Consider the following 24324-nt stretch of genomic DNA (forward strand, 5'->3'; position numbering starts at 1 on the left):
CCGCAAGTTTTTTGGTCTTCCTTGTCCTACAAGCTTCGCATACTGTACATGTCAGCATAAAAGTAAAAATCTCTTCTTTTTTTTTTGCATCCTGAGAGATCCCAGTCCTGATGCAGACCTCGAGTCACATTCCAGATCCCTCATGAACCTTCCTGTCAAGCTTTCTTAAACAAAACAATTCACCTCCTGTTTGGATCTGTATTTGTATGTGTTTAGAACACATTATCTATTCATTCCAAATAATGTATTTGTATTCGGTTACATCCCTAGCATTTGTGTGGGTGTTAATGCACCTTGTCTGGTCTGAAATAAGAAAAGATAATAACTACAAGTTGTCCCTGGTGTATGGCAGATAAAGTGCACTACTCCATGGTAATTGCTTGCAGTATTATTTGCCATTATTTGGTATGCCATGTTAACCAGTGTTCCAGGAGAGAGTGTTTACTGAAGATGGATCCATGACTTGGTATGACTTGGTATTAGGATCTGTGCTAGTGATAAGCCAGGAAGTGGTAAATCTCGCACTCGTGTAGAAGGAGGCCAGGGATTGGTGGTCTGGTCTGATTAGCCGTACTTCATCCGTCCTGGAACAGATGGTGCAGACGGCTTACCTTCAGGCCTTGACGAACCGTCTTAAAAATCATTTTGCTCATGCTGCGGAAAGGGTCCGAAGACCACCTCGGGATTCAGGTAAGATTTCAAACTTTAGGGTCACAAGGGTCTTTAAGGTTTCATGTACTTCTGAAAAGCTTTTGGGATGCATTGATCCTATATGGATGGAACATAACCACTGAGCTTCAACACTAGTGCATTTTGAACTTTCACTCTTGGTTTGTTAGACCTACAGTATATCCGTATATATTATAGTATATACAGTATGTATTACATTATACAGTATATATTATATTGTAGATTTGCTTGGTATACAAGATGACAGAAACGTGTAGCAGAAGCATGACCTACAGAAGCTTGAGAATTGTGGTTCTGCTGCTGCTCTCTGCACACTTTCTACATGCTTCGGCTCTTCCTGCTGCATCGTCGTACGAGTTCACAGCCTACAGGATGCAGCAGTACAATCTGCAACAGGAAAAACGCGGTACCATCATCTCATTTTGATAAGGGTTTTTTTTGTTCCCAAGAAAATTTTCTCCACTAATTTTTAACCCCCAAATGTTAGATTACACCTTAAATTTTGACTTGCTTTAACTTAACCTACGACTGGTAAATAATGTTCTATCCAAGTTGATATGCCTGAATTCCCACAAACTTTCTGTGATTATGATGAATAATTTAATATGAGTAGTTTAGCAAATTTCCCAAAGTATCCAGCATTTTACTACAGTATGTTTCATGAACAGGTTGCCATGGTGCCATGGTTGTTGCAGAGGCACGTTCACCAGACCATTCGAGTCTGACTCGTCGCTGCGTGATCATGAAGCTGTCTGATTTTACAGTAGACCGCTTTCTAGAGTCTAAGAGGCAGAAGGCAGCGGCAGTGCTCATACTGATACCTCAGAACATCTCTACCATATCTGAAGACGTCATCCAGGTGGTTACCAGCGAAGTATCTTTGCATACTAATAGCCTAAAGTGCACATTTTATGTGCACTTTCTATTTCTCTTTTATGACCAAGACAGTATATCCGCTTTATTTATTTCCTCAACGCAAAACTCTAGTTTTCAAAGCCAGTGATATCACAAGCAATCGATTTAGCTCATGACATGAAATGATGAATGGGCAGATTCCTTGTTCATGTTTGGAACAAATTACTTGTTGATTGTTTTGACATGCGAAATGCTTCTCCCTTTGTTACTCGTGCTGTTAGCTAGATAATGCCAGCATATGCTAATGTAAACTTGCTCACTTGTAAGTCCTACAGCTACAGCTAGGCTACTCTTGATAACCCTGTAGTATAAACTCAGTAGTATGAACGAATCCTCTTGCTGCAGCAGCCACATTTCATTGCTCATTACTGTTCATAATTACAGCACATTACTGTTGAGTTCTCAAATCTGATTGGTCAGGAGTTACGGAATCATTTTCTATAATAGCAGATGCTCCACATACTCTAAAACTAATAAGAAATGGGATTTAACAAATGCACAATCATTGATGTGTTGAAGCTGTCTGTAAGGACAATTTCAGAAATGTTTTATTAAACATTTATGGAAGGAGTCTCCAGTGTTAGTGCTTTGAAAAGCCAACATGGAGAGTCTACAGGACAGAGCACTTCCGGTTTCATGGAAACGTATTCTGCTTTTTGTTGCCATACTTCAAGAGCGAGAACAAAGAACGGAAGAATTGTTTATAGCTGTGATGTCCATCCATCCATCCATCCATCTTCTATACCGCTTATCCTCGAACCCCCGACCATGGAGGTGTGAGGCTAACCACTAAGCCACTGTGCGCCCTAGCTGTGATCATTAATGATCATTGATGTTTCACAATATTCAGTGTAACTATACATAGTTAAATATTATGATGTGTTTCTTAATGAATAAATAAAAATAAATGTTGGCAAATTGCTGTGGTATAAAACTTCAGGATGTGCTATTATAAGATCAACTTGGGGTGGTTTGCTTTGCGTTGGGCTACTTTACACCACACCATTGTTGATTATTTTCCTATAAATGTCTCTCATCTGTTGAGCTACTGGTTTAATAAGAAAACTCTCATCTCCAGGGTTTCATGGTTACAGAGTCCGAGGCTCTGAAGATAGACACCCTCATGCCTGTTTACATGGTCCCTGAGGATGAGCAGCTTCTATATATGTATGCAGAAGTGAAGCACGCCACAGCCACCAAATCTGCCTCCATCCTGATTAGAGGTGAGGGCAGATGAGCTTCATTCTGTTGTGTATGTTGAAAATTAGTAAGTCAAGGCTATTGAACTTTATTAGTTTGAGACTTTATTAGTTCACCAGCATATAACTATTTCATGGTAGTCCAATCCATGTCTTTTTCATATCCTGTCTGCTAAACTTTTTTAAGGCATGGTTTGTTCCAGTTTGACATTCATCTGAGGTCAAGGAGATAGTTCTAGAAAGTGAAAGAAAATAATGGCTTACAATTGCAAATGTTGTCTGTTGGTGTATAGGTAGTCTAGTTCTTTTGCTGGCAGAGACAATTTTGCAACATGTTTTACTCACTGGTTTAAGTTCAATCTTGATGGAGTATGTGCGTGATGTTACAGGAGCCTGAATTTAAATTTTTCAATCTTGTGTCATTAGTCAATGCTGGTTAAGTTGGATGGTCCTCAGAGCCAGAGTTTGGATCAACTTGGGTCTTCTTTTTTCAATGTTCATCAGTTTGAAAATGTTCTTGGGTTAGGTCTTGTCTTTTTCATACTGTATACTGGCTGGCTCGCCAATTTTGCTACGAACTAAAAAGCTGTGGAGGAGTGGTTTCTTTATTTACAGCACAAAATTATCATACTCCCACAAACAGTATATGTTTGACCTGTGTATTCATGAAGACCAATCCCATTTAGAACAAATGTCTGGAAAAGGATTATCTGCTCTGATTAGACCAAATGAAACTTTCTGGCTATGTTTGGCAGAAACCCAACACTGCTCATGACCCAGAGAACACCTATCCCTGCGGTGTAGCATGGTGGTAGTAGCATCAATTTATGGGGATGCCTTTCATCATATGGGACTGGGAAACTAGACAGGGTTGTTGGAGCCAAATACAAGGCAATCCTAGAAAAAAAAAAATGTTTCTGTCTTCAGGACAATGACCCTAAGACAAAAGGTACTGTATAAGGGAGTGGTTCAACAGCCAACAATCTGAAAGTGTTAGAATGACTCAGTCAAAGTATATGGCGTGAACAGAATTCATTAACCTTACACTCACTTTTAAATTGCAAGAAATACTCCACAATTTAACAAAACTGGTGAACCCTTTCAGAAGAGTGATGCAACATTTCCAGTCTGAATGATTTACTGCCACTAGAGATTGCAGGATGACCTGGATGACTGTTTCGGATCTTGTATTGAATAAATGTAGTAATCTTATCCAGTTTGCATCCCACTGAGACTCTAATGTTGTGTTGTTTTTGGTGTTCTAGTTCTCCACAGTATGGTCACAACCACTGCCTTTCAGATATTGGTGAACAACAACTCCCCCATCAAGGCCATCACTGACAACTCTATTATTACATTAGAGGTGAGCTTGATGGACTGCCTTAACGAGGAAAACCACCAATTTGAATATTGACATTTGAATTGTCAGAATGAGAGAAATTTCTCTATTCCAAGGGTGTGCTTCCTGGAGTTGGTGAGGACCCGCCCACAATTGTTATCACCGCCTATTATGACTCGTTTGGCCTTGCACCAGTAAGCCATGATTACTAATAAAACTAAATTCACACACTATCAAGTCATTATACTATAGTAATACATGGGTAACAGGGTTTATATATATATATATATATATATATATATATATATATATATATATATATATATATATATATATATATATATATGGCCAGCATTCTCTTTCAATGTTAAGTTGCTAAAGTTGTTAATGTTAGTTACTTTTAAAGATAAATCATTCAGCATTCATCTACATCTGTGATTAATGTATCTTTAAACCATCGTACTGTTAAATTCTCAAATCTGATTGGTCAGAGGGTGTCGATTAATTTCCTCAGAGCTGCTGTTATATCACAAGTCAAGTTTTATATTAATGCGCTCCTTCGAATATGTTATTGTTTTTACACTAACAGCTAATTCGCATGGACTTGTATAATGGACACCCCACATAACTTAAGTGTTATGAAAAGATAAATGGATTTAACAAAGGAAAATATATAATCATTGACATAGTGTAGGTTTCTGTAAAAAGATGTTGATTTGACATTTATGGATAGTGTTGCCAGTGTCAACAGTAAGTTTTCCACTAGCCTCTAGTAGCTTGTAAGGTTGCTACTGGAGGACTTTCCCATGAATGTTGTTACAAAGAGAGAAGAGACTATTTGCAGGAAGCTTCAAATAGTATAAAACGTATAATATCACTACTATTTTATACGTTTTTCTTCAATAACACGGTTTTTAATCCATTATTATTCACCTTTCATTATGTAGACTACCATAAAAGTGCTAGTGAATGGATTGTTACTATAGAAACGATAACCCATTAGAACAAGTGCATTAGTATAAACCTGTGATTTGCTTTGCAGCCATAAGAACTGTCAGAGCTGCTGTTATAGAAAACCCGACTTCAACAGCGCTGTGGTTTAAAGTCAGACGACCAGTGGTCAAGATATAGGTATATTTGGTTTAGTTCATGCATGTAAAGTCTGTATGTTTCCCAGTGGCTGTCATATGGAGCAGACTCGAATGGCAGTGGCGTCACCATACTGCTAGAACTGGCTAGACTCTTTCAACGACTTCACAGCGATCCTCGCAACAAGGCTCCGTAAGTTCCGGTTCCATTACTAGTCTGGAGGAAGCTACAATACGGTAGAAGTTTTTAGTACACAGTGCCTGAGGAGCATTTCATCCAGCCATCAGCATAAACTAAAAAACAAAAACAAAACTAAAAACCAACCTACTATATGCTGTGCAAATATATTATAATGATAATGAGTCTTTATTGATCACATATACATAGTCAAATTATTTTCTTCGCATACCCCAGCATGTCAAGAAGCTGGGGTCAGAGAGCAGGGTCAGCCATGATACAGCACCCCTGGAGCAGAGAGGGTTAAGGGCCTTGCTCAAGGGCCCAACAGTGGCAGCTTGGCAGTGCTGTGGATTGAACCCCCGACCTTCCGATCAGTAACCCACAGCCTTAACCGTCAAGCCACCACTGCCACACTGTAATATAACATGTCCTACATGTTAATGACTAAGATCTCAAATAATTAGAAAACAGTATCATTAACACTTTGATCAATATGTCATGTTGATTTATATATTTACTTTCATATTTTATATATATATATATATATATATATATATATATATATATATATATATATATATATATTACCACTTACCTTGTTCTGTCATTGTGTTGTTTATAGGTTTCACCTCCTTTTCTCTCTAACTGGTGGAGGGAAATATAATTTCATCGGCACCAAACGCTGGCTGGCTGAAAACATGGACCATGCAGGTTAGTGACCTGGTAGGATGATAACTGCTGAGTTTGGCCATTGTGGGAAGTTAACTGAATGATTATTAAATAGAATTGGCATTGTGGGATGCTCTTTTTGATGCACTCCCTACTGATTCAACCCCAGTAGATTTCTCTTCATCGTGAGGCTGGTGCACAACCAACCAATTTGCTTAAAGTTTGTAACTAAGAAGAATGCCCGATGAAAACCGTTCAACAACCAGCATTAGAATAAAAACTATTGACTTTTACGACACAAAGCATTTCATTTGGTTTGTAGCTATGTTTAAACAGTATGCTTCGTGGTGATGCATCACACCTCGATGATGTAACTCTATCACAAGCTACTCGTTCTGAATCCCACCTCCTGCTGCACTACATACGTCGGCCAAACTGTGACCTGGTTGAAAATAGAAAGAATTTTACTAGACGGATTAATTAACATAATTAAGATCATGAACTCTACAGCTAGCTCAACGTGAAAATAGCGCCATATATTTTTACTTGTGATACGAGGACAGAAGACTTTTAGAGCTCATTCGCCTATGACTTATTGTCACCATATTGGTGATAATGCGCTACAACAAAAAAATGTTATCTGGAAAGAATAAGGACTATGGCTACACAGTCGTCTCCTCCCTGGGAATTCATATATTCGTTCATATCCCTTAGTCTGTATTAATGCATTTAACTAGCTAACTAGCTCCTATATGTTACTACAATTTTTACCATGGCCAGTTAGGTGTGCAAGCAATCAAAACATTTAATTGGGTATCACACTGCTCACTGGAGTTTTCACTTTGCTTGGTTGGCTAGCTAATAAATTTACGATTTGCCAACATTGGTTTCCCTCCATTATACAGAATCCAGTCTTTTGCATGATAATGTGGCCTTCGTCCTCTGTTTGGACTCTCTTGGCTCTGGTGACGAACTGTTCCTCCATGTATCTCGACCCCCAAAACCAGAGACGCCTCATTTTAGCTTCGTCCAGCAACTAGAAGAAGTGAGACCAAATCTAGTACAAACCATCATTTAAAAAAAAAAAAATCCATACACTTACTGAATATAACGCAACATGCATGCATCCCACATTTGTTTTCGTCTTGCAGGTGATCTCATCCAGGTTTCCATGGGTAAGGTTTGCAACCGTCCACAAGAAGATCAACCTGCAAGAGTCTTCTCTAGCATGGGAGCATGAGCGCTATGGAATGAGACACATCCCAGGATTCACTCTGTCTCACTTGCAAGACCCTAGATCAGAGCGTCGGGGCTCCATCCTTGACACCATGTAAACAGAAATCAACATATCAATCGGAATCAAAAGTAATAGTACTTTAATTAAAAAAAACAACAACAACAATCTATTATATTTGCTGTTTTATTTGTACATGTAGGTCTCAGGTGGACATCAGAAAACTGAAACGTAATGCAGTCATTGTTGCTGAGGCCTTGGTGAGGTACATGTATAACCTGTCAGACAAGGTGAGGGAAAATATTACTGCAACTTTTCTACGCCTTATATGCTGTCAACTTGTAGCTGAAATACTCAAGCTGCTCACTTAAATGGTATTCTCTTTTATTTTATGGTACAGGGTTCTCCAAAAGAATTGCAAGTTTTCCGGGGCAGTTTGGTATGACTTATTGACCTTTTGTTGTTTGATGTAATCTTTTTCTATTAGAAAATTAAAATGTTTATTATTGAGGTTTTCAGTCATTAACCCTGATTGATATTGTGCGAAGAAACATTTAAATAAAGTGTGACTTCAAAAACATCTATTTTATATTAATTCTCTCGTTCTAATGTTTCTATAGTAACTATTTGAAGGGCATGGTGGCCTAGTGGTTAGCATGTTTGCCTTGCACCACCCAGTGTGCATGGAATTTGCATATTCTCCCCTTCCTTCAGGGGTTTCCTCTGGGTACTCTGGTTTCCTCGCCCAGTCCAAAGACATATGTAGTAGGCTGAAGTGTGAGTGTGTGATTGCGCCCTGCAATGGGTTGGCACATCGTCCAGGGTGCCCCCTGCCTTGTGCCCTGAGTTCCTTGTTATAGAGCCTGGAGCCTTCCGACGACCCTCTGTAGAATAAGCGGTATAGAAAATGAATGGATGGAGAGTACCTATTTGGAAGGAGTATCCAGTGTCAGTGCTTTCTTTCCCAGACAGAACTCATGGGAAAGTCTTCAGGACAGAGAACCTTGCTGTTCAGGAGGGTGTGTCTGTGTGTGTTGCAGGATGTCCTGGACAGTCGTTTATCTGCTCTGATGACCATGTTGACTTCTGTGCCGCGAGCCACTCAGCTGATGGACAGAGAGCCGCAGCACACTCTGCTCATCGATAGCCTGGAGCAGGAGTTCAGACGGCACCTTCAACAGGTCTACAGACACACTTTCCGTCAGGACCACAGGTACACACACACACACACACACACACACACACAAAATACATCTATTTAGATGAACACAAATGATCATTTACCACATAATAGCAGTAAATAGTACAGTGTAGTACATACAGGGGTGGACAAATCAGTAGTCCGGGTGCTGTCTAAACAACGATGAAACCAATTTGAAGCAAAGCTGTCATGCAACTCATAACATATCGAGAGAAAATAAACACACTTGCCAGACTTGAATAATATCTTCTATGTGCGATGCAAGGACAGAACATCGCTTCTCATAGCAATGTTTATTATATATATATATATATATATATATATATATATATATATATATATATATATATATATATATATATATATAATAAACTTATATATTTAAGTGGTATTTCATTATAAAAAGTCTGTATGAGTTTCCAGAAGGAATTTCTTTCAATATCAATGGAGAACAGTCATTTAAAAATGGCGTACAGATTTGGCAATATTTTTTAAATTGAATGAAATGATTATTCTTTGGAGAGCCAGCAGAAGGATCTGCTGTCTGCGTGAGCTATATGGAGCAGTGGTACAGTATATGAAAGCATATACAGGTACCTTTGTGTTTCTGTAGAGCTCAGTAAGGTAGTGTTTAAAGCTAACTCTAAAGAGTGCATCTCCTATTTGTATGATGTTAATGAACTTCCAGGTCTCACGTGCAGGGTTGTCCGGATCTACGTATAATCTCTATGTATTGCAGGAACTGCAAATCAGAAAAGTGTGCTACTGTTACCAACGAAAAGACTGAAAAAAGCAGAAAATGGGTCTAGCTAGTATTTCTCTGCCTGAATAGTTTGAGCTAGTTTCAACTCTTTTTGTGTGGGTTTTGAGATGTGCTATAGTTTAGGTGGGAATTTTGCAGAAACCTGCTGAAATTTTGCCAAATAAAAGCCTTGTGCTTATTATATTACATTAGCTATCGCTTTTTTGCCTATTCGTTTAGTTCTCTAGGCTACCAAAACATGAGATCTGTGACTAAAATCATACTGAAAAGTGTATTATGTGTTAATATGTGAATTAATGCATTTGATTTTGTTTCCCTTCAATCTTTTCCTTGTCAGGGATCCTGACATTACATTCTTCGATCAAATGAAGCAGCCAATGATGATGTACAGGTTAGATTTGCGTAAGCCTTATTTATCTCTTACCACTTCCAATAAGAAAACCTAAGCCTCATGAAAAAATTGTACTTCCTCCGTTAGGGTGAAGCCGGCTGCGTTTGATCTCTTCCTGGGTGGCTGTATTGCCGGATATTTAGGATTAGTGTACTACGCAATCCAGGTTTGTTCCACAGTTCGTGACGGGCCTGAAACACATATACACTACATGTGATCATTTCATGAACATAAATCATTGCATTATTGTATATTTGCAGAACTTTGGAAATGTCTATGCAAGACTCAAAGCTGTCATGAAAAACAAACAGCAGTGAGACGGAGTAGGACCAGTGCTGAAGCGTGTGTTAAAAAAAACAACTGTTTTAGAAATGAAGGAGTGTTAAATGGTCCTACAAGGCATTGGCATTTATGTTGTGTTGTACTGTATTTCACTTGTTTGTGTACTTTTATAAAAAAAAAAAAAAAAGAATGGTCCTTTTTAGCTAATATCATTGCATTTATTCCATTATTCAGTGCTTTCACCTGTCACATCGTTGTGAATTTCCCAGAGCATCTACATCTATGTTGATTGTGGAGATGGTTCTAATGCTGAATAACGTTTCATAATGCTTAATAATGGCTACAATGATCATCACAATTATTTACAACACTTATTCAGCCAATTTAAGAAGAAACTATTATATGATTTTTAATGTATTCTCATTGTGCATTAAAAATGCTACATTCTTTCAAATGTTTTCTCACACTGTAAGGTAGGTTCACCAAGCATAAACTACCTTACAGTTAAGCCAGGTAGCATGTTGCTAGCACATAGAAGTTAAATCTTCTAAACAGACTTTGTAAAGGCAAAAATAATAGTGAAAACGAGAGGAAGTCGTTCAGGATATGAACATTCTCCTCGGATGTGTCGAGAAATGACTGAGAAGAGACTCCACACAACCCAAAATGAATAATTATACTGTCGTTAATTGTAAGTAGCATTGAATGCAAGACTGCCAGATTGAGTGGGATCTGTCATATTGGAAAATAAAGCACAATGAGTTCATATTTTCGTACTTGACTATAAATAAATGAATATAAACAAATATAACATTCCACTACAGTATGCATTCAAATGGACAGTTAAAAACAAACAAACAGACAAACAAAAAACATATGAATGAACAGTTTAATCAAACATTTTATTGAAACATTTTAGAGCAGTGGGTTTCCTCCCACATCCCCAAAACATGCCCGTAGGTGACTTGAGTGTGACTAGACTCCCATTCTCCAGGGTGTATTCCCATATTACGCCCTCTTGGTGTTCCCAGGATAGGATCCAGATCCACAAGCTCACCATTAGTCCATCATGATTAAATCATAATCATGATTTTAAAAAATCCACTTAATTCTGCAGTCTTATTTTTGAACAGAATTGCAGGCAATACAGTTTGGTAGTAGATTTGCTGGTTGTCTAGGTCCAGTGTGACTACAAGTTTCCATCCCAGCCAAATAAAAGACACCACATAATCAACAAATGAAACACGGAACCGTGTTGGAGTCTTGTTTCTGAATCAAATTTCTTTTTCTAGAAGAATCACTTGTTAAGTGCTGGAAGACTTGCATTAAACGAAATGGAGATTATGTCGAAAAAATGATACACTTTTGTGAGACCTATTTGCAGTAAACAATGAAAGAAACAAACAAACAAAAAAACCCATTAAGGATTTAATTTGACTCATCCTCATATTTTATGCTTTCAATAGAGGTGTATACGAATTGATTCATATCTGAAATGTGAAGGATACGATCATACAAGATCCAGTGTAGACATGCATTCTTTATTTCTTGGACTAAATGATGGTTAATTATAGTTAAGTATGATCTATTATTTATCAGCGTTGGCCTCAGTACAAAAGCCACACATAAGGCCCCATCCTGCTTGGCTTAAGCTAAACAGGCTCCAGTTACCTACAGCTGCTTTAAACCTCTCATCATGTGGGCAAAACAAGTGAAGCCACACTGGGACATTGTTTGGGAAGATCAGGTGCCAACTTGGCTAAGCAAAGGTCTCATTCTCATTTCCTTTGCTCTATTGGTACCGAGACTTCCTGCTGCTGAGTAAACCACTGACAGGATGTGGAGACAGGCCAGTGTTTATACTGATTGCATATGCAGGTTCCCTTTTCATTCCTCTAGCGACCATTTCACATAGAAACACAGTTCAGTTCTGATGTCCCATCACATTTACTGTTGAAATTTAAATACACTGTGTTATACAGTGATCAGAGCCATATCCAGCAAGGCGTAGTGTTTGCATGTGTGTCTTGTGTTAGAAATAATTGACACGTTTATTTTTATTTTTTTTTCATGAACCTTTTCATGCATAAATTAGTATACAATATTAAGATTTATTTTTAAATGGCGATAAAAGTCATAATACATAGGTGAGTGAAGTTAGTATCCATGAAGTGGAAGTAACATGGTGTAAAATATATTGTAAGGCTAACATAAAAAAACCAAACAAACAAACAAACAAACAAACAAAAACCCTTTGAAGCCCAAAATGACAGAAAAATGTGTATATATGTATGTAACTATACTGTATATAGGTTTAGTTCTGAATTTGTATGATGTCTTATTTACAAATGAATGAAAGAAAGAAAGCTAATAAGGTTTGTTGCAGACATTTATTTATTTATTTTTTTTAATTTAAACAACCAATCAAAAACACCCCTTCAAAATGATTGACACGTGCTCTGTCACCATCAACAATGTAGATTCGGGAATGTTGTGAGCAACATTTAATAGAGTAAGAAAATATTACTGTTAAAATTTAATAATAAAATATATGGATTATATAAGTGTGGAGTGGTATGGAGGTGATTTACATCCTGTGTTTCTAAAAACATAATAGTGGATATCACAACCCTCCATTATCAAAGTGTATATTTATAACTGTTTAATATGTTTGACATTAATAATTAGAAAAAAATAAAACTGCAAAATATTATTGTATTATTCTTCTCTCTCTCTCTCTCTCTCTCTCTCTCTCTCTCTCTCTCTCTCTCTTTTCAGTTGCATTGCCCCCTGCTGGATGGCTGCCCAAACCACAGCCAACAAAGGATCACCAATCACCAATCTCACCCTTTCTTGATAGTGTACCTCCCTATTCAACAAAGATTTTACTAGCTATAACACTTTAATAATTTTTGATAATGATGTCATTTAAGTAACAACTTCTGAAATCAAGATATAAGTATGCCCAATCATGCCAAATCATTCAGTGTTTGGTGCGATTTTTTGTAGTTTGCAACATCTGCTTTGTCGTGCTTTTGTGCTTTTGCATCAAACTGGCAAAGATGAGATTATTTTAAATCTGTAAATTTCAAGCAGGATATTACATCATCAACCCCGATTTCATGCCTGTAAGGCTGCTGTAAAAGTGTGCAGCTTTCACTGGATTGCTCCTTACAGCCTGCTGCACTAGTCTTTTTATTCTGTGTTTAACTGATGGTCATTTCATACAAATATATATATATATATATATATATATATATATATATATATATATATATATATATATATATATATATATATATATATATATATATAAAAATAAATGAAAGTAGTCTCTATTGGGGAGGAATTGCATTAAAGCACATTTGAACAAGGATAACGAATGTGTCTTAAAGTGGACTTAAAGTGGATTTAAAGTTTTTGATTGGAGTTTAAAGATTGTTGATTGGATTTTTATTTTATTTTACTTTATTGTTCAGTCGTAACTGAAAATCGGACTTTGGTCTCGCCACATGTGCACAAAAACAGACTTTACATAAATTCACAACAACACAAAATAACGTGTTGTATAATAAAACGTCATTATCATAACACCATGCCACAATTTACTTCAATAAAAATAGTATTATAAAAACCTTAAAAAGGGTTTAGCCAGTATGAATTTATATCCCAGTTGATCAGCTGTTGATGATAGTTATTACATGTACCACAAAGGACTTTTTGTACCTTAATAATAATAATAATAATAATAATAATAATAATAATAATAATAATAATAATAAATAAATAAATAAATAAATACACAGTATATAAATAAGTTCCCAAACTTTTCCAGGAACTTTATCCAGTAGGACAGACATCCAGATAGCTAGATAGCTAGCAAGCTAGATAAATAGCTAGCTAGCTAGCTAGCTGGATAGACGGATAGATAGATAGACAGATAGACAGATAGATAGACAGCTAGCTATATATATATATATATATATATATATATATATATATATATATATATATATATATAGAGAGAGAGAGAGAGAGAGAGAGAGAGAGAGAGAGATAGATAGATAGATAGATAGATAGATTGATTGATTGATTGATTGATTGATTGATTGATTGATTGATTGATAGATAGACAGACAGACAGACAGATAGACTAAATAAATAAATAAACCAAAATAAATAAATAAACCAAATTAAATAAATAAACCAAAATAAATAAATACATAAGTGAACTACTTCCTGACGCTGCTCTCTCTGAACACTACATTTCCCAGACTGCCACAGAGAACAGATTTCCTGAAACTGAAGGCTCCTCGCGCCGCGCCGCTCAGCTCAGGCTTAAGCCCCGCCCACCTCTGAAAACACCCGCTCGTCTTTCCCCCCTCTCTGAGCAGCGGTTGGACGCCTCGGAAGTCAATTTAGGAAGTTCGGAGCACTCGTGTCGGTAGGTAGAATAAAACAAATACGTGTTCTGACATGTGTTATGTAATAATCTGTTTGTACGCAGAGTGTAGTTACGTGTTCTAACTGCAGCTGTACATTCACACAGTGCGCTGTTTGTGTTGAATAACGGTCCTGAAGGAAGATTAGTGCTGGGACCATGAGCTGGACATGAGCTGGACGTGAGCTGGACATGAGCTGGACATGAGCTCAGATCTTCAGGCTTGCTGAGGTTTTTGGAGGAATTATGTACGTCCTGATCGTATTCTTATAACCTCTATGCTGTCCTCTTTCCTCTTGAACTGTCCTTTAGAGGACTTGGCTAATAAATGTTTACAGATCTAGCTTTGGAGTTGTGTAAAAGCAGCCTGCAGTGTCACTGCAGTAAAACCACACAGCTTTTCTAACCTCCTTACTTTCACATAGCTGAGCTTATTTTAGAGCTTCTGTCGACATGTAGGTATGCAGATAGCTTCTGCCTAGGAAAGAAGTCTGAACTGGACTGGGATAATGCTGGGAAATCTTGTCTTTAAAATATACGGTACAGTTGGCATCGGTTATTAACCCCTGCACTTCATTCTTCTCAGATCGCTGTTTGATCTTCTGAACAAACAAACAAACAAACAAAGTAAGCGTGCTACCAGTTTTGCTTATTTTCCTTTGAAACATTTCATAATATGTAACAAGAAATGCATCATCGTGTTCTTTTGAGACTTTGTAAACTCATTTATCGAAATTCTGTTGTATTTTTTTCATAGTTAGATGCTCAACAGGGGATTTTAAATCACACACACACACACACACACACACACACACATATATACACACACACAGTACCTATACAGTACCTATGGGCCTGCCTATTTAAGCTGGTGGGATGCTGTACAGATCAAAACATTGTTGTTACAGTTGAGGTCATAAGTTTACATACGTCAGTCCTGCCCTGTATAAGCTATTTCACATAACAGATGTTTACATACAGTCCACAATTTACACAAATGAACCCGTTCAAAAGTTTGCACACGCTTGATTCTTAATACCGTGTGTCGTTATCTGGATGATCAACTACTCTGTATTTTTATGTTTTGTGATAATTGTTCATGAGTCCCCTGTTACTCCTGAGCAGTGAGACTGCCCACTGTTCTTCAGAAAATTCCTCCAGGTCCTGCACATTCTTTGCTTTTCCGGCATATTCTGTATATTTGAACCCTTTCCAACAGCGGCTTTATGATGTCGGGATCCATCTTTTCACACCGAGGACAACCGAGGGACTCACTCACGACTATTATAAAAGATGCAAACGTTCATTGATTCTCAAGAAGGCAATACGACACATTATGAGCCAGGGGGGTGTAAACTTTTGAACAGGATGATCGGTGTAAATTGTTAGTATTTTGTCTTCTGGGAGTCATGTAAACATCGTCTGAAAGGCAGGACTAAATGAAAATAAAGATCTTTAAACAAAATAATAACAATTTACACTGATCATCCTGTTCAAAAGTTTACACCCCCCTGGCTCTTAATGTATCGTGTTTACCTTCTTTTGTGCAATTGAAATTTCGCCAGTTCAAATAGTTTTCGCCAAAAAAGCACAAAAACTCTGCAAATTACATCACAAACTTTACGGGACGTAAAAAAATTGCACCATTGCCATTTTAGCGAACAAGCCCGAAGCATAAGTGCCGTTTTGGTTATAATGAGAAAGTATTTGTGCAAGTAGCACATTTGTGAAATTATTTGTGAATGACAAAACTTTTAGCTAAACTTAGATACTTTTTTTCTTACCTTTGTATGTTTGTATGTTAACGCCAATTTACTATTTACTGTATCTATTAACAACACAATTTTACTCAACTCAAATCTAAAATTCTTGGGCAGGTTTTTAGGTTAGGTTTTTAACACCTTGAAAATTACTCCATCATTAATCAACCTTTGGACAATTTTAAAAGGAGCAGAGAGGACTGGCGTGTTCTCTTTTATATAGTCCAAGTCTTGTAAAAGGACCTGTTTGTCAAGGACCAAGGTTTGCCAAGGGCTATTCACGTTGTACTCTAATCACTTTGTACCTTTGGAACAATTCACACACTGACACATTTAAAGGACTTGGCTTTGAGCGGAGGGGTTCATTATGTGCCTCTGCTTTCCCTTAAACTGAGATACGGAAATGGTTTGGCGTGTTTTAACTAAAATCTGAAACGCAATATAAGAGAGAAATACAATACCTGACTTTGAGTTAATAAATCGCACTAATTCTTTATATAAGTTATTATAAGGGGTAAAACTAAATCCTGACATTTTGCTTTTCTTTCACAGATTTGTGAAAGGATAATGACAGAAGCAAAGAAGAATACTGGGCTAAGAAAACGTTGCTCAAGATTAGATGCCTTGAGCAATCTCTAACCACTCTGGGAACTTTAACTGTAATGCGACATAAACATGTTGCAAACAAAAGTGTCGTACTAGTCGTTTAGTTTCCATGAGAATTGATAGCCACCAGTAGACACTCACACTTGTGAAGAAAAGAGAAGAAACACAATGTACCAAGTAGTACCTGGAGGAGCTGGGGGCACTATCACGGAAGGGGTGCCCCTTAAAAAAACAAACAAGCAAAGTCGTCCACTAGTAGGTGCTGGAGTTCTGGGTCTGGTCCTGGTTATCGCTGCTGTAGCAGCGTGGTGTTACTATATCGCCTCCCTCCGCAAAGCCGATCTCTTAAAGACAGAGTTGTTGGACCTTAATAAGGATGGCTTTCTCATCCGCAACCAAGCTGGCGGGATTGTGTTCAAGATGGCTTTCAGGTGGGTGGAAATGATAAAGCATGTATACTCAATATATTTTTGATTTTATTTTATTTTTAAAGTATATGAGATGAATACATTGGTCTTAAACATTGATAAAAGAAGGGAATAAGAAAGTAACTGTTGGTGCATATAAATTTCAGATCTGGAACCCTTGATTTGGACTCATGTTCTAAGGAGGATGTGATTCTGCGGTGCTCACGCTCCTATGCTGGCAAAGTGAATTTCTTCATAATGACTGTGAAGCCCAAGGAGACTGTAATGTGCTACCGTGTGAGGTGGGAGGAGCTGGAGTCGGACCGACCTGTAATGCACGCCATGTCTTACAACGGCTCTCACTGGTATGGTGGTTCCGAATCTGCTGTCCAGCACTGGCCCATTGCCATCTCGGGTCAGCAAGCGCCCAAGCCCTTTGTTACCAGTGATGTTTATTCAAACCGCAATGACTTCGGTGGCATTTTGGAACGCTACTGGCTCTCGTCCAATGCCACTGCCATCAAGATCAATGATTCAGTGCCCTTTCACTTGGGCTGGAATGACACCGAGAAGTCATTGTATTTTGAGGCACGATATCAGGACAGTCCATATAAACCCCTTCCTGGAATGCCACCATATGCTGAGCTTAGCTATCGCGTGTGCGTGGGCCCTGATGTGACCTCGATCCACAAGGTCATGGTCCGCAGGTACTTCCCCAAACCCAACAAAGTACCCTTAGAAGCAATGTTCCGATATCCTATATGGTCCACCTGGGCTTTACATAAAACTGACATTAACCAGGATAGACTTTTGAAATATGCAGAAAACATACGAAAACATGGCTTTAACTGCAGTCAAATAGAACTGGACGACCGGTACACCAGCCGGTATGGTGAGTTTGATTTCGATCCTGAAAAGTTTCCTAATGCATCTTTAATGTTCCAAAGGTTAAAGGCTGATGGCTTTCTGTTGTCATTATGGACACATCCCTTTGTGAACTACGAATCATCCAACTTTGGCCTGTGCGTCCAGAAAGGTCTTTTTGTGATGGAGCCCACTGGACAACTTCCTGCTTTAGTGCGATGGTGGAATGGCATTGGTGGCATTCTGGACTTTACCAACCCAGATGCTCGCAACTGGTTTACCTCCCATCTGCGAGCATTGCGTTCCAAATACGGTGTGTCATCCTTCAAGTTGGATGCGGGTGAAACAAACTTCCTGCCCTGGCATTTCCGGACGCAGGTCCATCTTCCAGATCCTAGCACATTCACGCGCCGGTACACAGAAATGGCCCTGCCATTCAACGAACGAGCAGAGCTACGTTCAGGCTATGGCTCACAGAACATCTCCTGCTTCTTCCGCCTCATTGATCGTGATTCGGTTTGGGGCTACGAGCTTGGTCTCAAGTCCATCATCCCTACCGTCCTCACCATCAGCATCCTCGGCTACCAGTTTATCCTGCCTGACATGATCGGGGGCAATGCGTACAACAACCGAACTTATGGGAACGGAAAGCTCCCTGACCGTGAGCTTTACATACGCTGGCTTGAGCTTTCTGCCTTCATGCCAGCCATGCAGTTCTCCATCCCACCATGGGCATACGATGATGAGGTGGTAGCCATCGCTCGGCGCTTCACAGCACTCCATGAGACATTGGTGGCCCCCAGAGTTCTGGAGCTGGCAGGGGAGGTGCTAAATACCGGTGACCCCATCATCCGTCCTTTGTGGTGGATAGCCACTGGTGATGAGACGGCCTACAGAGTGGACTCGCAGTTTCTCATAGGAGATGACCTTATGGTGGCGCCAGTGCTGGAGCCTGGCAAGCAGGAACGGGATATCTACCTCCCGACTGGCCACTGGAGAAGCTACAAGGGCGAGCGCTATGATAATAAAGAACCTATGCATCTCACAGATTACGCTGTGGATCTCGATGAGATTGCATATTTTCTTTGGGTTCAGTGATGCTATTACAATTGTTACTATTTTTTTTTTCAGGGGATGAGCATTATATGCTTTGCATAATCGCATATTCAGGGCTGTTGTGTGTTTCACTTAAAGCAACTAAAGCTTGACGCATTAAGACAACACACTTGTGATGTAGAAGCAAACATTTACTGTGCTGTTTTAACCAATAATGTAATAATTTGTGTTCCGTTTTGGCTGTGCAGTTGCAGAAGCTAGATGTGCGTACAGTGCTCATACTCACTCATGCTTCCAACCACTTTATCCAGGTCAGGGTTTGCAGTTCATCCTGAGCCTTTCCTAGGAATACTGGGGAATACACCCTGGATGGGATAGCAGTCACAAAGCACACACACACATTCGCATACTCATTCAGGGGCAATGTAGCATATCCAGTAACTCTAATGGTATGTTTGGGAGGTGGGAGGAAACCAGAGATCCCAGAAGGGACCTATGGGGAGAACATGCGGAAATCCGCACAGTCAGAAACTTGAGCTCAGGATCGAACTGCTGTTCCATCATGTCATCCCATACTCATGTGCCTTACGTTTTGTTTTGAACGTACATATAACAACACGCCAGGTTCGCAAGCTTAAAGACTAAACCAAATACTAGCTAGAGCTAGAGCACACTTTGAATGGTAAACATGGTATGAACCATTATGACAATTCTCACTTGTTGGCAATAATTAATACTTGTCTACAGCTACCAACTATTGCATAAGCTCAGATTGTTTTATATATTTGAGCGCATGTAAGTCTAAAGTTGGATGGTAATAGCTCAAATGAAAGGGAATGAATTGGTTTACTGTGAAAATAAATGTGTCCTTATCTTAAGGCACTGTCAATGTGGTACACACAACAAGCGTGTACTCCTCCAGATCGTATGGTGTTTAACACATTTTTGTATGTGCTTGAAATTTTGGTCAAAGCTAAGCTATTGTGGTTATATGCATGTCTGCAAGGTTATACCAATTTAATAAGCAGTTATACTGTAGCATTCGTGGTGTCTTAAAAGCACACACTAGCACCTTTTGAACATGGGAGAAAATATGTATTCTTTTTTATATACTAAAGCTGTATGCTGTTTCATACTCTATTTTTAGAATGCGTCCTAAACATTACTAGTATAGCAAACAGTTTTACTTTATTCCGTGTAGGTTCAATATCGCACCCTAGCAATCACAGAAATTAACGCAAAATTAACCAGTATCCGCAGGAGATTACTACGGGTTTACATTTTTGGCATTCGGTAGACATTCTTATCCAGAGCGACTTACGTTTATCTCATTTATACAGCTGAGAAGTCGAGGGTTAAGGGCCTTGCTCAAGGGCCCAGTAGTGGCAGCTTGGCAGTGCTGGGATTTGAACTCATTTCCTTTGGAGCAATAGTCCAATGTCTTAACCAATATGTCACTAAAATATTACTTCCCAGATTTGGGCCAAGACACGTCATTTGGTGTCATCACAAAGCACACGTGTCGCACGTGAGTACAGCTAAAGCGTCTTATTATTATAATTATCCGTCCATATAGGATGTTTTGAAGGTTTTTAAAAAAATTATTTTTCATTGTCGTGGCCAAAAATACTTGAATTGGCGAAATTGCAATTGCATGTAATTTTATCTTTCGAAGTGTTGTTTGTTGGGAAGCAAGACCTTTTAGCTGTACTCATATTTGATGCACGTGAACTGAAGAGGGCTTTGGCTGAATGCACGTCGTATGACGTCACATGACGCGTCTTTACCCAAATCTGCGGAAATTCTGAAAAATTGCAAGCTCCCCTGAATATTGCGGAGCTTGCTTGATTTTGCATTAATGTCTGCGACCGCAAAATCCCGGAGGGACTAAATTGTCTTTATTAAATAATATTTTCCAATGTTGAGACTAGACTATATACTATATATACCTAAACCTACGTAGTGTTAAACAGGGATGATTAGTCATGGAATGTTTTTGTTGTTGTTTTGTTTTCACCAGCTATTTTTTTCCCCAGTCACGTAGCGTTCTCACCTAGCTAGCATTTGCTAGAGTGTTGGCTGCTGCTATCAATGCACTCCTCAAGATTTATTTCATGTTCACGTTTTACCAGGTTTCTTGTATTGTAGGAACATGCTGCACTAGTTTCCTCTTGATATTTTCACAGTGCAGTGCAGAGCAGCTTGCTTTGCTTTGATTGCCATCATTAATCGTGACATGCGTCCATTTCCTGTTCATTTTCTAACACCACAGTGAACACTAAGCTTATGTCACATAGTATCACGTGAAAATAAGCACAGGATCGAACCAGGATGCATCCCTGATAATCCCCTTGAGACATAGAATAAGCTGCCATGACATTGCCAAATACTACACTGGCGAAAATAATGGAATCACTACTGTTTTTTTTCTTGTTTTTTTTAAAATTTCGTACTAAATAAACAAATCACAGATATGACACAACATGATTTTTGTTTAATAGCTGAACATTCTGGAACATTGAAACACATCAAACAAATTAAATGAAATTAAATGAATGGCATATTTTTTCCAGATCAAATAGATGAAAAACGTGAAATCATTCAATATTGAGGAATAAATTATGGAATCATCAACACCCCCCCGATGGACTTCACTAATGAAAAACAATATTCTCCATCAAGCTGGTTCCAACTTTCTTGGATAGCAAATCAGCTTTGCAGGCTCGAGCCTTGTCATGGACCAATTTTTTTGCGTTTCCACCATAAACGTTGAATCGGATTGAGATCTGGACAGTTTGCTGGCCATGTCATTGAGTTGATGACATGACGAAAGTTCCAGCATCGTCTCCTTGGCCAATGCAGATTCGTGATTCATCACTGAAGATCACTTCCATCCAATCATTCACACTCCATGACTGCTTCTCTTTAGCCCACTGTGACCTTGTTTTCTTCTTTTTAGCTGTTAGTGCTGGTTTTCATGTGGCTTTTCTGTACGTAAATCCCATTCCGTTCAGACGATTTCCTACAGTTCTGTCACAAACCTTGACTCCTGTTTCCGCCCATTTGTTTTTCGTTTGTTTTGCTGTGCGTTTTCGCTTTGAGTTTTCTACCCTGACGCGTTGACGTCTTCCTTGGTCTACCCGTATGTTTTCCTTGTATTACCTTCCCATTTTGTTTATACTTGCACCACATTTTAGACACAGCTGAAAGGAAACAACCAACATCTTTCGCTTCACTCCGTGTCAGATTTCCTTCTTGAAGGAGTTTTATAATCATTTCCATTGTTTCAATTGACAACTCTGTTGTTGGGGCCATGTTTCCTTTCAGTTTGCCAAGTTCAACAGCTCACTAATGTCTGTAAGGACTCTCTTTTAACTGCAGGTGAATTTGCATTGTTAGACTTGTGCTGGTATTTGTTTTAGAAATGCAAACTACAAGGTGATTCCATAATTTTGTTCCTCGCGATTCCATATTTTTTTCCTCTACTTGATCTGGGAAAAAAATGCCATTCATTAAAATCATTTCATTTCATTTGTTTGAGGTATGTTTCACGAAGCCAGACTGTTCAGCTATTAAACAAAAATTGTTTTGTGTCTTATCCGTGATTTGTTTATTTGCTACTAAGTAAAAAATTCGGGTGAAGTGCAGTGATTCCATAATGTTTGCCAGGGGTAGTATGTAACACCATCCAGTCTTATTTCTCCTGCCATATTTATATTTCACATTACATATTCATGTTGTACATGAGGTTTGTATGCAGTGTTAAATGGTTGTAGTTTTTATAAATACACTAGAATAAATATTCTTGAAGACTGCTTCTATGAGCCACTATATAAGGGATGAGATCTCAGTGTTTACCGTACATATAGTGGGAGAATAAGCAATATGCGCCAAAATGTGTGTGTGTGTGTGTGTGTGTGTGTGTGTGTGTGTGTGTGTGTGTGTGTGTGTGTTTGCACGTGTACGTGTACGTACGTGGAGCTTTCGTATGAAGATTTTCTGTATATAAAACAGGACTATTTTTGGTGCATGGTATTATTTCAGGGTAGTGCAGCTTAAGGTACATTTTAGGAAAATCCATTTTCTATGCACCAGTATGTGTTGATCAATTATGATATGATATGTGCAAGACATTTTTCACTAGATACATGCATGGTTGATTAACAGAGTTTATGCTGATCGTGCACGTTTAGAAATGGATCCAGGTTTCTGCATTGCAAAACAATGAAGCAGCGAAGCTCCAATGAAGCAAGAACATTATTTACACACTCTGTACCCCGCTTATCTTGTTAACACTGACATGACACCTGGCCCGTATATAGCTCCCGGAACATTGATTGTAAAATGCTGATGCGCAGGAAAGTTACTAGAGCAAAACCGGTCTTAGTGTCTCTCTCTCTCTCTCTCTCTCTCTCTCTCTCTTAGTGGTCTAAGTCTCTCTCTCCCTCTCTCACACACACTCCATGTCTCAATAATTATAAAAACACCACAGTTACTGCTGATGCTTAAATCTAACTACAGTGTGACTCACATGGAGATTTTCTGTGAAAGCTCAGCTTCAGTGTGTCTCATGGCTGTAGAAAGTGTTTATCACCACTAGGAGGCAGTGTGTACCTTTTCTTCATAATCCAGTCATAAAGAGTTTACTTCTTTTCCTTTGTCTCTATTCCCTACAGCTGTATTTACATCAATATGGTTTTTTTTAACAAGCTATTTCAAGCTGTTAACAGTTCTGACCTCTTCAAAATACAATACAGTATAAGGTTGCTATTAATCAAACCTGAGCCATCACTGCTATAAGCATGTGCTAGTCCTTATTACTTCTGTTTTTGCGGCTAAAATGGTGCATACACTGCTACCTAAAGCAATATATATATATATATATATATATATATATATATATATATATATATATATATATATATATATATATATATATATATATATCTCCTGCAAACAAAGTGAACCTATTTGAAAGTGCGAGAGTTGAATATTGTTGTATATCACTCGTGTGACTATGATGTATTCATTTTTGTGAAAGTTCAGAAGGATCGAAGCACCAGTGTTTCGTCCAGGTCAGTTTCCCAGCACTGACTTCTGTTCTGTTAAGAACTCATTGCCACTATACTATGTGTCTGCTTGGTGGACAATAAAGGACACGATTATTAAGAAATTGTGTGAGGCGCTTGTCTAAATGAACGATTACGTAAGGAATAATACACTTATTCCAGAGTGCTG

At 38.5% G+C, this 24324-nt stretch overlaps 2 protein-coding genes across 4 annotated transcripts; both read left to right on the plus strand.

Annotated features, from left to right (window-relative positions):
* The first annotated feature begins 946 nt into the window (after positions 1–946).
* On the plus strand, positions 947–10672 carry zgc:109965 (M28_nicalin_like domain-containing protein). The gene is made up of 15 exons (XM_017492096.3): positions 947–1096; positions 1359–1549; positions 2684–2828; positions 4070–4167; positions 4260–4337; positions 5321–5424; positions 6035–6123; positions 6987–7126; positions 7233–7411; positions 7518–7605; positions 7716–7754; positions 8356–8528; positions 9617–9670; positions 9758–9836; positions 9931–10672. The coding sequence occupies exons 1-15, from the start codon at positions 955–957 to the stop codon at positions 9985–9987; spliced, it is 1656 nt and encodes a 551-aa protein (XP_017347585.2). The 5' UTR covers positions 947–954; the 3' UTR covers positions 9988–10672.
* Positions 10673–14303: 3631 nt separating this feature from the next.
* myorg (myogenesis regulating glycosidase (putative)) lies at positions 14304–24259 on the plus strand. Of its 3 annotated transcripts, XM_017493431.3 has the most exons (5): positions 14304–14396; positions 14502–14641; positions 14980–15020; positions 16706–17190; positions 17334–24259. In XM_017493431.3, the coding sequence occupies exons 4-5, from the start codon at positions 16928–16930 to the stop codon at positions 19126–19128; spliced, it is 2058 nt and encodes a 685-aa protein (XP_017348920.1). In that variant the 5' UTR covers positions 14304–14396; positions 14502–14641; positions 14980–15020; positions 16706–16927; the 3' UTR covers positions 19129–24259. The 3 variants fall into 3 exon arrangements, with proteins under 3 accessions (XP_017348920.1, XP_017348918.1, XP_053543843.1); XM_017493429.3 differs by lacking the exon at positions 14980–15020; XM_053687868.1 differs by lacking the exon at positions 14304–14396 and having other exon boundaries at positions 14403–14641.
* The last annotated feature ends 65 nt before the right edge of the window (positions 24260–24324 follow it).

Source organism: Ictalurus punctatus, chromosome 18 (assembly GCF_001660625.3).
Source record: "Ictalurus punctatus breed USDA103 chromosome 18, Coco_2.0, whole genome shotgun sequence".
NCBI classification, from domain to species: domain Eukaryota; kingdom Metazoa; phylum Chordata; class Actinopteri; order Siluriformes; family Ictaluridae; genus Ictalurus; species Ictalurus punctatus.

Excerpts from the sequence above, each read along its gene's own strand:
- zgc:109965 (XM_017492096.3), top strand. The coding sequence starts at position 955 with ATGACCTACAGAAGCTTGAGAATTGTGGTTCTGCTGCTGCTCTCTGCA. Across the intron at positions 7,127-7,232 it reads TCGTCCAGCAACTAGAAGAA|GTGATCTCATCCAGGTTTCC; the intron begins GTGAGACCAAAT and ends TTCGTCTTGCAG. Across the intron at positions 7,606-7,715 it reads TGTATAACCTGTCAGACAAG|GGTTCTCCAAAAGAATTGCA; the intron begins GTGAGGGAAAAT and ends TTTATGGTACAG.
- myorg (XM_017493431.3), top strand. The coding sequence starts at position 16,928 with ATGTACCAAGTAGTACCTGGAGGAGCTGGGGGCACTATCACGGAAGGG. Across the intron at positions 17,191-17,333 it reads GTGTTCAAGATGGCTTTCAG|ATCTGGAACCCTTGATTTGG; the intron begins GTGGGTGGAAAT and ends TATAAATTTCAG.